This window comes from Myxine glutinosa, chromosome 5, assembly GCF_964187855.1.
Source record: "Myxine glutinosa chromosome 5, kmMyxGlut1.1, whole genome shotgun sequence".
NCBI classification, from domain to species: domain Eukaryota; kingdom Metazoa; phylum Chordata; class Myxini; order Myxiniformes; family Myxinidae; genus Myxine; species Myxine glutinosa.
Window position 1 is genome coordinate 141,410,338 of NC_136265.1, and position 13,945 is coordinate 141,424,282.

Sequence of the window (13,945 nt, forward strand, 5' to 3'; positions counted from 1 at the left end):
CGGCAGTGGCGTACGTGGGCCTGGTGGAGCGCGAGCGAGGACGCATCGAGGCCTGGTGAACGGGGCACAGGGAGGCCTGCGTTGGACGATGGTGCTCAAGCCCGACGATTCCTGACGGACGCTGCATCCAGACAGATAAGCCACACCACACAGAGCCACAACGATTGCTTTTATTTAATTCTTCCTTTGTCCTGTTTTAGAAGTCTGGTGTGGGGACGTCCCAATTTAGGAACATTATTTATTTACCGTCGCGTCCATTGTTCTCGGGTTCCGAATAATAAATCATTTATTTTTGTACATAATTCCGTTTTCGTTTGTGAGTTACTTTTCGCAGGTTGAAGACCGCGCGGACCGTCAGGTAAATCTCGCTGCTTCTTCTTTCCTTCTTCCTCCCGCACATAGAGTGAAATCCGCCATTGACCCGAATGCCTCAAGTAAGCTCGATTGATATCCGTGATTTCCCCGGTCTTCACCGAGGGGGAGTCACACGACAATACATATGCAGGTTTTATTTTGTATTCTGACCAAAGATGGCCAACTGGCGGCCTTTAACTCTGTATAACAAAATTATTAAACCACGGGGCTATGGTATTTTTTGTCTTTTTGTTCTTGTTGTCACTGAATCAGACTGAAGATATCTATTGCATTGAAGTGGGCCCTTACCTGCAAAATTGGACCAATTTAAAGAAAAGCTTCTAAAGTTCTGGTCCTGGGTTAGAGATGCATCTTCTCACTGTCACTTACTCCCCAGTTATAATATCCTACAATAGGCCGCAGCTGCCAATCATTTTAAACCACGTGGCTAGTTTGCAAAATGAATTCACTTTTCTTTCGGGTACCAGAAATGGTTTGCAGATAAAATCCTCGTCCGATGATGCATTTGACATGAAATTCTGAAATGTCCCTCAGCAGCTAAATCCCTTTGCTTTGCTTTTCATTGATTGCATTTTCATTTCGGACCTTTTTGTTTTTCCTTGTATTACAGTTTGAAGGGAACAATAATTACACAACTGGATTCTTTCAAAGCTTGGTCTCTAGTTGACTTTCTGTCATTCAAATCAATATATTGCCCTTTCAATCAATAACTCCTGTTGATAGAACCTTCCCATGGGGCTTTGCAGGATGTTCTTGAGGATAGGATGACGTACCCAGAGAACAGCTTCGTCGACTGGCATTGGAAGGTGTCCACCATGAATGAAATAGCTAAGGTGTGTCATTTAAATTAATTGCAGATTAATTTAATTATACATTTTGAATGTTGCACCATTTGTCGCTTTAGTATGGCAAGTACTAATTTGGAATGTCACACTGGATGGGTCGCCACTCCGACGCAGGATACTCGAATGGCTTATTAGCCCAGTATGCTGGTATCCATTTTGCCAACCTTGAAAGGATGACAGGCTGAGTCATCCCACCTAGTGTTATTTCAGCAGCACGACAGGGGCTCAATCTCAAGACCCGAAGATTTTATGCCAGCCACCTAAACCAATTGGCCAACACCAGGCCACCATTTGATGGAGTTTTTTATATATTTTTTATTTTACCTACCCCTATTTATTATTCCTGTTGTGATGTTGGGTGGTGTGGGATGATTATCCCTTTGAGGGAAAAAGTTTCCACTCCATGGAGAACTGTCATTTACATTCTCCCGGGTTTTCATGTCACTTCCAAGCCAGGTGCCCCCTCGTTAACCTTGCGGCTGCGTCCGCCGCTCCTGCTGTCAAATATCTCAAGTTTTGTTCTTACCCAATGACAAGTGCCATATCATGCCATGCTGCTTCTCCAACATTCTTTCACTGTGATGTGGGTGTCATTGAAAAAATATCGTCTTCATCACAAAATCGTCGTGGTGGTCGATGAAAGAACCGAATTGCTCTGTTCCGTCATGATGAGTTCATTGATCTTTGTGTGCTCGATGGCAATGTCATTGATAAGTTTGAAGCTGCTGATCAAATCCAACGACAAAGGGGGAGGAATCTTATCCTATGATCCTGCTTTTCAGTGGTTTGTCATTAATTGTGTCTTGGTTTGAAGTTGTCTCCTTGTAGACTGGTTCTGAATGTGTCAAAGAGTAGGAATTGTCATGTGTCGATGCCTATTGTCCTGCATTGTCCTATTGTCATTGAGAACGATCGCATGGCCATATGGTTGTCCTACAGACCTGCGGCTCAATGTCTTCCCTCTCCATCCCCCTTCCCCTTCCCTCCCCCACCCTAAAGTTTGTTTTGGTATTTTTATAATCTGACCCAAATTTTAGACTTGTATTATACAGTATTTACTTCGTGTTATGTTCGTTTATAAATGTTTGCATTTATTATTCATTGATGGCACTCATGTCCTGTATGTAGATGAACTTTAAAAAAAACTTTTACCTTCTGGTAGCTGAATTCATGAGCATTGTGGAATGAAAACTTGTGTTTGGAATTTGCAGAAATAATCATGTAATGTGACATATTCATTGTTGTGGATGTAATGCAGGATGTAATGTAGGTGTGGCAGCCATATTGGATTGAAGTAAAATATTAAATAATTATACCTCAGAAACCGCTTACCCTATCAATGCGAAACTTTACAAATGTCATCTAACAACATTGCTGCATATGGTTTGAAAACGATGATGTCGTAGGTCACGTGGTTTGGCAGCCATCTTGCATCGAAAAACTAGCCTTATCCGATCAACATGAAACTTCACAAACGTGATCCCCTACCGATACATATGTATGTGTAAAAGTAATGTAGGAGGCATGATTTCCTGCATGCACAGAATTGGGATAACATTTTAATACCTGCACGTCATTTTAACACCACCTCCTTTTAAAATCGAGTGTGTTGTTATTGTTGTTGTTCGACCCAAGGGAATGGCGTATCTTCACAGCACACTCAACACCTTACATGGACACTTGAAGTCCACAAACTGCGTTGTGGACAGTTCTATGGTGGTGAAGGTCACGGATTTCACTCTGGCTGTGGAAAATTATCAAACAGGTGGGAATTAATTTTCAATTATTGTACATGAATTTGGTAAATCAGCAAGTTTCATGGATTGCTCTTAAAATAGCATTGCCTGCTTAAAATAGCACCTGGCTGCAGGTTACATCATTTCTAGGAGACAGAGCTGTGCTGGTGATGCCCACTGCAGGTTAGAGCAGGAATTTGTAATTTGTAAGCACCACGGCGAGGGTTTGTAGTTGGGTAGAGAATCATATCCTGGCTCGACAGCTCAGAGACGAGTGCGCTAACCTCTAAAATATCCTGCAAGCCCGATGCATCCACGTAACCTCAATTGATTCTACTTTGGATGCAATATTTGAACTTTTTTGGCAAAATGATGGTCAAGGTGATTATTTGTTCATGCAAAGTAATGATTGATCTATGAGAAACTGCTCCTAAAACACCATTTGCAAAAACACCAAAGTTTGTGCTGATATAATCTCGAAAATTTGTCATGTGGAAACTTGAGGAATTATCCCTCATGCCAAGGATTCCACAATGAATTCCACAATGACACAATGATGTCCATGATTTTTTTCATGCCTCCACAGATGAATGATGGAGGCATTATATGCAATGTTGCTGTTGTTTAATATTGATCTAAGGCTCATAGTGGAGCTTGTACAATAATCACATGCAAGATCAAGACATTTGTAGACATCAGTGTACGCTTGCATTAACATTGGTGGGACATTGGATAGGCATCTGAGATCTGGAATTTGAACCTGGGTTTTTCACATAATGAACCAGGGGTTCCGTCCGATAGGAATGTCAACTGACTGACCCACACTGACAGGTTTTATTAATTAAAATGGTGGCTTTACATTTTGATGTGCATCTATTATGTGTCGCTCTGAGACTCGTATTTTACGTTCTTTATTTCTGTGTCTTTGTGCCAAGTGGGTTTTTGTGCAAATTGGCAGCCATGTTGGTTTTAACCTGAAACCCCAAAAGAACATTTTCTCCAAAACCACCGAAGCGATCGACTCGATACTTTACGTGTATCATCGACTAGGCATGGTGATTAAAAGTTGATCACGAAAACGTCATGGATCCCCTGACATACAGTCACGTGAAAAAGTAAGTACACCCCATGTAAAGTTTTGACTTTTTCAACATACTTCAACATACAGCTATTTGATCTTCATTTCAACAATATTGATAGATAAAGGTGATATAATATAACAAATATCATGAAACATTCACATTTTGTAGTCCATTGTATAATTTAAATAAACATGAATGCAAATTTCACATTTGGAAAAAGTAAGTACACCCCTACATTTATCACTACTTCAAATACCTAAAATTAGAATCAGGTGCACCAGCTCAGGTGCAAATGATTAGAACATCGTTAGAGAGGATCTTGGAGGAACCTGTCTTATTTAAACCTCAGACATTTAGTTTGGTTTGCTCTTTGTTGTTGAAGTGTGCGGCATCACAATGCCTAGATCAAAAGAGCTCTCTGGGGCCTTCAGAAAGAAGGTTATAGATGCCTACGAGTCTGGGAAGGGATTTAAAAAGATCTCCAAACAATTTGAAATCAATCATTCGACTGTCCAGAAGATCATCTACAAATGGAGAAGATTCCAAACAACTGCCAACTTGTTCAGGCCAGGCCGCCCCATCAAGTTCACCCCGAGAACAGACCGCAAGATGCTGAAAGAAGTCCCTAAAAAGCCCAGAATGTCATTACGGGACCTACAGGTAGCTCTTGCCACTGTTGATGTCAAAGTGCACGAGTCTACCATTAGAAAGAGGCTGCACAAATTTGATCTACATGGGAGGTGTGCCAGGAGGAAACCTTTGCTGTCCAGAAAGAACATCAGGGCAAGACTAAAGTTTGCCAATGAACACCTAGGCAAAGACCAGCACTTCTGGAACAATGTGCTCTGGATAGATGAGTCAAAGGTAGAGCGATTTGGCCACAGTACCAGAAGACATGTTTGGCGAAAACCAAAGACAGCATTTGACCACAAGATCCTGATACCAACTGCAAAGCATGGTGGTGGAAATATTATGGTTTGGGGCAGCTTTGCTGTATCAGGGCCTGGGCAGCTCACCATCATATAATCCACTGTGAATTCTTCATTGTACCAAAGGGTGCTTGAGGATAATGTGAGGCCATCTGTCGGAAAGTTGAAGCTCAACCGAAGGTGGACCTTGCAACATGACAATGACCCTAAACATACCAGTAAATCCACCAAGGAATGGCTGAAAAGAAAGAAATGGAGGGTTCTGGAATGGCCAAGTCAAAACCTGTATCTAAATCCCATCGAGATGTTGTGGGGGGATTTGAAACGAGCTGTGCATGCAAGAAACCCCTCAAACATCGCACAGCTGAAAGAATTCTGCATGGAGGAATGGGCAAAAATTTCTCCCAGTCGATGTCAGAGACTGGTAGACAGTTATAAGAAATGCCGACTTGAGGTTGTTTCTGCCAAAGGGGGCAATACCACCTATTAGAGCCAAGGGTGTACTTACTTTTCCCACATGTGAAATTTGCATTTATGTTTATTTAAATTATACAATGGACTACAAAATGTAAATGTTTCATGATATTTGTTATATTATATCACCTTTATCTATCAATATTGTTGAAATGAGGATCAAATAGCTGTATGTTGAAATATGTTGAAAAAGTCAAAACTTTACATGGGGTGTACTTACTTTTTCACGTGACTGTATATCATGAGCAAAGCCAAGTTCCCAGCCTGTGAACAACGATGGGTGTCATCTCTGGCCTCTTTTGATTTTGATATCCGTTATCGCCCAGGGAAGCACAATGCCACTGCAGATGGACTGTGCAGAATCAGGAACTATGATGTGACTGAAGTTTCAGCAGCAATAGAAATATTGGCCATGAAGTGTGGGACAACCGTACTGCCAGCGGATATTCAGAATAATTTAGCAGCAGGTACCCACAGTGTCTCCATAGATCTCTGATTTGCAGCCCAAAACGACGAGTCCATTCCCTGTGTTGATGACCCAACAACTTGTAGAACTACAACAAAAAGACCCAGATATTGGGACCATACTCAAACTTTGGCCTCAGAATAGAAGACCGACGAAAGCAGAAAAAAAATATCTGCCGGATTGTACTTTAAAACTGCTTCGGCAGTGGAACCGTTTCGAGATGAGAAATGGTCTGTTCTGTTGTGTTAAGAATCCGAAGGAATGTGTCATGAAACATTTGCTCCTCCCACGTTGCTTGCAGGACACAGCACTGGAGTGTCTGCATGACAACCCTGAGAATCGAGGAATTGAGTGGACTGAACACTTGGTCCGTTCACGCTTCTATTGGCCAGGGCTCCAACAGGATGTAGCTACCTGGGTCGAGCGATGTGATCGATGCACTCTCGCCAAATTACCGCAACAAACTGTTTGCGTACCCATGGGGAAGTAGTCCATGCGCTACTTGGCCAAATTGTGACAATTGCTACCATGAGAGGGCCCCAGCCTTTTTTTTATTTTCTGTTAGCTATATGTATCTGTAACACAAAACAACATGATGGACATTTCTGGAGAGTAGCTTAATGTCTGTAGATCTAAAAATGTGAGATAGGGGTCGCAAAACAGAAAAAATCCTCAAACAAGCATGTTTAAAGGTACAACTTTATCAAACCAATCTAAATTGTTTCCGAGACTCGTGGTACATCGTGATATAAGGTTACACTAACTACAACATGTTAAAACTCAATTTAATATAGATTTTGAAGTTGTCTCAAAGAGTTTAACCATATTGTAGCTCATTATATTCGGGTACATCAAGTGCTACTGGAGTTATGCTCCAGCTTTTCTTGCTGACAACAGGCACTTCTTTCTCAGGCAATCTGGCAGTGGAAACCTGTGGTTGAACAATGATGCCGTTCACCCTGTGGGATGTTCCTCCACCACTCAGTGTTTCCTCTAGTCGATCAATATTGTCGAATGCCAAAGCAGTAGGGACACAGGGGTGACTGGTTGATGGCAAGATCACTCCCTTGTCAGCTTCCTGTGCCTGTTTTTGGAGACAAAGCGCAGTATCCAGCTCTTCGAGCTTTGAATATGATATACTGTGTCCCAATCGGTTCAAAACTCGGATTAGTTCCACATTCCCAGTCAGCGATTTGACTCCCCATGGCAACAATATGTGCTTGGCAGGAATTGTCGCCCAGATTGTCGCAACACAATCTTGACCAAGAGAGTGTATCTCGCTCTGGAGTCGTGGTGTTCCTTCTGCCGAGTCGCCAATGAGAAGGTTTTTTAGAAACAAGAGTAACGATTCAGGCAGCTTTACATAATCTGCATTCAGTTCATCAGGTTTTGGGGGCCATGGTATCTTTGGCATGGATTTGATTTGGCCTCTGATGTGGACTGCCGATTGGTTAATGATATGTTTAATGTCGTGTGTGGACTCCAGTTCCTGAACCTTATCCTTGAGTATGGCATTGTCTCCAACAGCTTGTGCAACTGATAAATTGTCAGGATATACAAGAATCCTACCATTTGCCTCACTGATGAAGTGGAGAGACTCACAGAATTCTGCATCTAGCTTACGCCGAATATGATTTTTGGTCTGTTTCTTCACATCATGGTAGCCATAGATTCTCATGAATTCTTCAAGTTTGTCAGTTAGGACAGTCAGTCGAACCGCCTGAGGATCAATGAACATAGTGTCCCTTATGTACTTGAATAGCATCATATACGGTTCTTGTTCTGCTTCTTGATAGGCCACATCTTCGTTTGGCATACTAGCAGTCACAACTTTGGGCTTCTCATCCCTTGTGTAATTTCTGTAACAAGTCTTATGGTAGTGGGCTTCTGCTGCCACTAGTTCTCGTGATGTTATGGCAAGAATTTTGTTGTCAGATTTTCGAACGGCTGCTTGTCGAACCTTGTCATCAGAGCGGAGCTCCAAAGACTGCATGAGTGGTTCACGGGTTTTGAATCCTGTGATGTATTTGGTTTGCTTGTCACAGAAAATACAAATTTGATCCATAACACGAGATGAACTAGGGCCATCACGCCTGGATGTCCGCGGATCTCTGGCAGCAGAAGTCTTCTTTTGAGGAAAAGCTAGTGAGTGTTTTCTTGTGTGAAAAGACGAACGGCAGTTCCTATGAAACCATAGTTTTGAGTCATATTCATTGGCACAGATATTAAGGATGGCATCAAAGTCTTGTATCCTGGCAGCATTCTGTCGCACTTCTATGGACTGCAGATCCTTTGGTTTGGTGAGTTCACTGAGTGGTGCTTTCACTGAAAAAAATGATGCAGGTCCTCTCCTCAAGATGAGGCCTCTTGGCTGGCTTCTGAGTTTCATCCATTGTCTATTCACCTGTAAAGATACAGTATACAGCATTTTAATTACCAATTTGAGAAATAACCATGATAACAATTCATGCATATATTGGTACATTCAGTGTCAGTTATAGTACTGTTGTCTGCTTTCGAAGTCAATTACTATGGCAAATTGAAATATATTAAAATCTTAAGTAATCAGAGAAATATACTTATCAAATTGAACTTAAATAGTGTAAAGGGAATAAAGAGATTAATCATACCCAGCATCATCAAACATGAGAAGTGTTGTGAATCTGAGCTCCCTCCCATCATCTTGTCACTCTCGGAAGACAGCATGAGTAGTGTATATATGTTGCTTCTGGGACACACTCATTTTCCCATTGACTTACATGTTAATTTTCCTCTTAACCTCATTGCCCATTAACACCTCTATTTCTCCCACCCTAATCTTTATGAACCTTTTGTCTATAGTACCTATCCTTAATGTTGTTCATTAGACCACTCAAACACTACAAATATTTGTTTTCCCTTATAGACCTATAATCCTTCTTCTACATATCATCTGGCAGATTATCTTTGACCCACTCAAACATCGACCCATTCACTTACATGTTAATTTTCCTCTCACCTCTTTACGAACCTTTTAGCCTTTTGATACCTATCCTTATTGTTGTTCATTAGACCACTCAAACAATGATTCCCCCTTGGTCTTATGGTACTCTTACTATCAATGATCCCGAGTAGACCACTCAAACATCGATCCTACAAATATTTGTTTATGTGTGGGAAATAATTTAATTCTCTTGCCACTCCCTTCACCATCTAATATATTAACAAAAAAGATGTTTGAGTTTGGTTCTTTATTAAGATATTTTAACTGAGCTAAGCTAAAATGGTAAACCTCCCTCAATGTTCTTGTTTGAGCGCCTCCAGTGCCACATACCATTTTTAAATTAAAGTATATATTTTCCTGACAACCATCAAAGTTTTCCGTCCACTCAAAAATATTTCCATCTTTTTTTACCCAATTCACCGGTATTTAAATTAATTCTCTTATTTGTTTTGTAAATTTTTTTACCAGTTGTCTTTTCAATTATACCTATTTGATATTTTTCACATTCGTTATGTTTACCATTTATATACCAAGGTTGATTACACCTCCACTCTTTAGTCTGGTTGGTACTTGGTTCTATCATTTATATAATAGTAAAAAGGCGGCGGTAGCCCGTTAAAATCCCTAACTCCCCCCCCCCACCCCCTTTTTAACTTATCACTTATATACTTATATAACCATAAGGGAGACTATCAATTCCATTTTCTAAAATAAACCTCTTGTCATCAAAAGCCCCCAATGCTTTCTTATTCACCTCTTCTGAATATAATTTATGTTTATAACTTCTTATTCCATTAATCTTTCTAAACTCTTCTTTCTTTGTTGTTAAACAGTTATAATAATCCTTAAAGTTTATTGTTTCTTTAATAACATTTTTCTTTACACCTTTTAACTTCTTATCAGTCTTTTCAACGTTATTCACAATGTATTTATAAGCATAAGCCTTAGACCTCAATCCCACAAATTCACTCATGACATTTCCTCCTAATTCATCCTTAAACTTTCCAATCACCTTTTTATTTTTAGAAGAGAACAACTCACTCTCTGGACTGTATGTAATTACTAGTGTCATAGATATTAATGTCCTTTTTCATGTCTGAATAAACATCATCAGTATTAATTTGCAAAATAAAACTATCTGTATCCATATAAAGTAGATTAACATCATTTTGATATTTCTTCCTCAAGTTATTATAAAAGTAATCATACATTAATGACTTTGATAAATCAAGAATTGATGTTCCAATATAAATAGGTTTGTCCATTTCAATACTCTCTTTAATCAAATGGATCGCACAAAAGTTCTCAGTAAAGACCTCAGCTCTAGTAAAACTCGGTCTATTAATTAATTTTGATGCTTGTTTCCAAGATGTTGATAGGCTGATATTTTGTCTTTTCCTCACATTTTCCATGGTCTTACCAAAGACCGCATTATTCATCAATTTATAAAAGTCTTTCTCAAAATCTGTTTTTGACTCTGTTCTTCTTTGTGTATTAAAATCAATGTACCCCTTTAACCAATGTCTTTGATTGAACTTTAGAACCCTATGGATCTTCTCTACTCTTAGACCTTTTGATAAATATTGTCGCAAATTTCTTTGGTGTAGAACATAATTTCTCTTGTTATATAATGTAGTAAGTAATTTTTCTGTTGATTCACCTCTATTAAATGATTGTTGATAATCACTTAACCACACCTTCTTTGGACTTTCCTTTTCACAAGCAAATGGGAGATCTTTGTGTAGGTTATGAAGTTCCTCTGGATATTTCAAATCAACTTCAAAATAATAACCAACTTTTTCTTTATCCAATTCTTTTTGTGTAGAGATACATACATCTTGTAAAACCTTTTTGTAATCTTTTTCCTTTACCCATCTAAGTTTTCCATAAGGAAGAGCCTGAGACATTGCCCAGCCATACAGGTTGTTCGCATCATAATACATCAAGTAGGAGCTCTCTACCGATGGATCATAATTTGGAATGTACTTGTTATTTGCCTTACCATATCTCTTTGAACAGACTTGTGAAATTCCACCTCTTTTTGACTTTTCAATCATCAAAAGCATATCAACATCGGTTATCAAATCCAAAGCTTGTTTTGTCATTTTCAACATCGCACTCCAGGCCAATCCAGGTGCTGTGTAGTAGTCAGCAGGATCCAATCCATATCCAGTGCGACAAATAGATCTAAAGGCTTCAAATACATCGGCCAATAAAAGCACATCAGTTTTGAGATACAAATCGTGATACTCGCCAAGATTCTTGATGTTATATTTTTCCCAAACATTTTGTGCGTGTACATAATCTTTATCAGAATATGACTGTTGTTTAATTTGTTAGAGAAATTTTCTTTTGAAGGACGTTGTGTTTCATTGAATCTCTCAAATGAGTCCATATAGTCATAGGGGTAAATTCCCTTTTGTGTTAGAAAATCTTTATCTAAAAAATACTCTGAAAGACATGGAAACTCTTTTAGATTTTGAACCAAGTTAGCCAATGGACTTGCCATGAATTTAAATGTATCAAGAAATCTGATATGAGTAATAGGAGATGTGTGAATTGTTTTTGTGAATAAAATGTATTTCTGATCCATGTTTGGAATTGCTGAGATACTTCCAGGAGTCTTTGAGAGTTCCTTGATAAATAGATGTGTATCATAATGAGCGTTGTTATGAAGAAAAACAGGAATGAAAGAGGGGAGTTGATAATTAATATTACAACTTTGATGAGCCGGACCTCTATATTTACCAGTGAGATGACAATGGTCTCTAACCTTTAGACCTTTACCAATTTCCTTCTCACAAATATGACAGGCAACCTTTGGCTGTCTAAATTCTCTTTTTTCTTTACTTGTTAAGGACATTGGTTTATTGGTTTCTCTCATTATCTTGGTTAATCGGACACAGTCTTTTTCTAGTCGTTTCACAAACTCCTCTGGGGTATTTGAGCCTCTATACACCTCTAACTTGTTATATTCATCACCAACGGATGATTTGATATAATAACAAAAACCACAAGGAGTATGTTTTTGATATTTATTTGTGTATGATTCTTTTGGATCTGGAGAAGCAGTATCAATTTTTTCTAAAATACTTTCAAAATCAGCATATATAACAAATGGATGTTTTATTGTTTTCTTTTCATCTTTTTTGAATTTGAATGCCTCAACTTTGAATGCCTCAACTCTGTGTTCGCCTCGAAATCCTTAGTCCCAAACCCATCTCTCTCTGTTCCCACCTTTCCCAGTCGAACCCAAATGCTCCTGGACTCTGTGTCCTTCTCTCCTGACAAGGTGGAGGAGTTTTTGTCAAACCTCGACTCTGATTCTGCAACTGGACCAGACGGCATCAGCCCACGGGTCCTAAAATCCTGCTCTGCCGTTCTATCTCACCCTCTCTCTGTTCTTTTCACCCTATCTTTTGCTCAAGGTCATCTGCCAGCATCCTGGAAATCAGCTAACATTACCGCTTTACACAAAAAAGGTACAAAAACAGATCCTTGCAACTACAGACCAATCAGCCTGCTCCCAATTATCAGCAAAGTCATGGAATCCATCATTGCTTCGGATATGAAATCTTTCCTCTTCTCCAATGGCTTGATCTCTGATCATCAATTTGGTTTCAGACCAGGTCACTCTACTCTGGACATGCTGCTTCTGCTGTCTCAACAATGGATGGAGGTCCTGAATGCCAAACAGGAAATCAGAGCTGTCTCCCTTGACATATCAAGGGCCTTTGATACGGTCTGGCACCCAGCTCTGCTCACCAAACTCTCCTCCTATGGTATCCATGGAAATCTCCATGCATGGCTTGCGGACTTCCTCTCTGGTCGTAGTCAACGTGTGGCCCTGAATGGATTTCTCTCATCTCCCCTTCCTGTTCAGGCTGGAGTTCCCCAAGGAAGTGTGCTGGGCCCTGTGCTTTTTCTGGTCTTTATCAATGATCTCTCTGACTCTCTGGAAAATCCTCTCTATCTCTTTGCTGATGACTCCACTCTCTGCCGCTCCATTCCTCTTCCCTCAGATAGGCAGCCTGCAGCCTCCTCACTCTCTGAAGACCTGGACAAAATCACAGACTGGTCAAACAAGTGGAACATGTCTTTCAATCCTGCCAAATCTCACTCTCTTACTATGTCTCTCCGAAAAGATCGACTGGACAACCCTCCCATCTACTTTCTCAACAATCCTCTCCAAGAAGTTCTGTCACTCAAGCTTTTGGGTCTCACTATCTGCCATGATCTTTCTTGGGAAAACCACATTTCCAAGCTGGCCTCCAAAGCCAGTCGCCGACTGGGCATCCTCCGTCGTGCGAAGTCCTTCCTCGGCACACCTGAGCTCCTCACCACATACAAGGCTTTCATCCGCAGCTCAATGGAATACTGTTCTCCCCGATGGGCTGGTGCTCCTGCCTCACACCTGGCTCGGCTTCACGCTGTTGAATCCAAAGCTTTCAAAATCATTGGAATCTCCCGCGATGAAGCTATCTCTGAGGGCCTTTCACTCACTCACCGCAGGCAGGTAGGTGGTCTTTCTGTCTTCTACCGACTCCTCTCCGGCCTTGCTCCCCCAGCTCTCTCCGTGCTCTGTCCCCCAAATATTCCTACAGGTCGCACAAGATCTGCCAGCAACCCTCTGATGGTTAAACTGCCGAAATCTCGGCTCTCTGCTCACCTTCACTCTTTCATTCCTCTTTTCTCCCGCCTGTGGAACAAACTCCCACACTCCCTTCAATCCCTCTCCTCCCTCCAGGTCTTTAAAACAGCTGTTCACCACCATCTCTTATCTTCCCCCATCCATAACCTTGATCTTTTCTACCCCCACTAATTCACCCCAGATCCACCTTGTTTGAAATTCCAAATTATTTCCTGGAAATCCTGGCAGTGTCCATATGTTTATACCTCTCCCACCCCCCCCCCTTCACATGCCTCCCCCCCCTTCACATGCCTCCCCCCTTCACATGCCTCCCCCCCAAAGCCCTCTCCCTCCCACAGATCTCTCGATGTCTCCATGTCTCTCGGTCCCTGCTCTCAAATGTTGTGTTTGTGTCCTTCCCCCTC

The 13,945-nt window shown here is 40.7% G+C and overlaps 1 protein-coding gene and 1 long non-coding RNA gene across 3 annotated transcripts in view; one reads left to right on the plus strand and one right to left on the minus strand.

The window, feature by feature from the left end:
- Window positions 1–13,945, plus strand: part of LOC137426970 (guanylyl cyclase C) — a 445,743-nt gene that overhangs the window by 230,019 nt on the left and 201,779 nt on the right. For both annotated transcript variants that reach the window (XR_013623586.1, XM_078778805.1), the window contains exons 16-17: window positions 1,122–1,208; window positions 2,856–2,985. Coding sequence is in view for 1 of the 2 variants with exons in the window: in XM_078778805.1 (XP_078634931.1) it covers window positions 1,122–1,208; window positions 2,856–2,985 (217 nt within the window). In the remaining variant the exon portion in view is untranslated. The remainder of the gene's footprint in view (window positions 1–1,121; window positions 1,209–2,855; window positions 2,986–13,945) is intronic.
- Window positions 1–13,945, minus strand: part of LOC144892388 (uncharacterized) — a 229,959-nt gene that overhangs the window by 133,887 nt on the left and 82,127 nt on the right. The gene's annotated exons all lie outside the window — the stretch shown is intronic.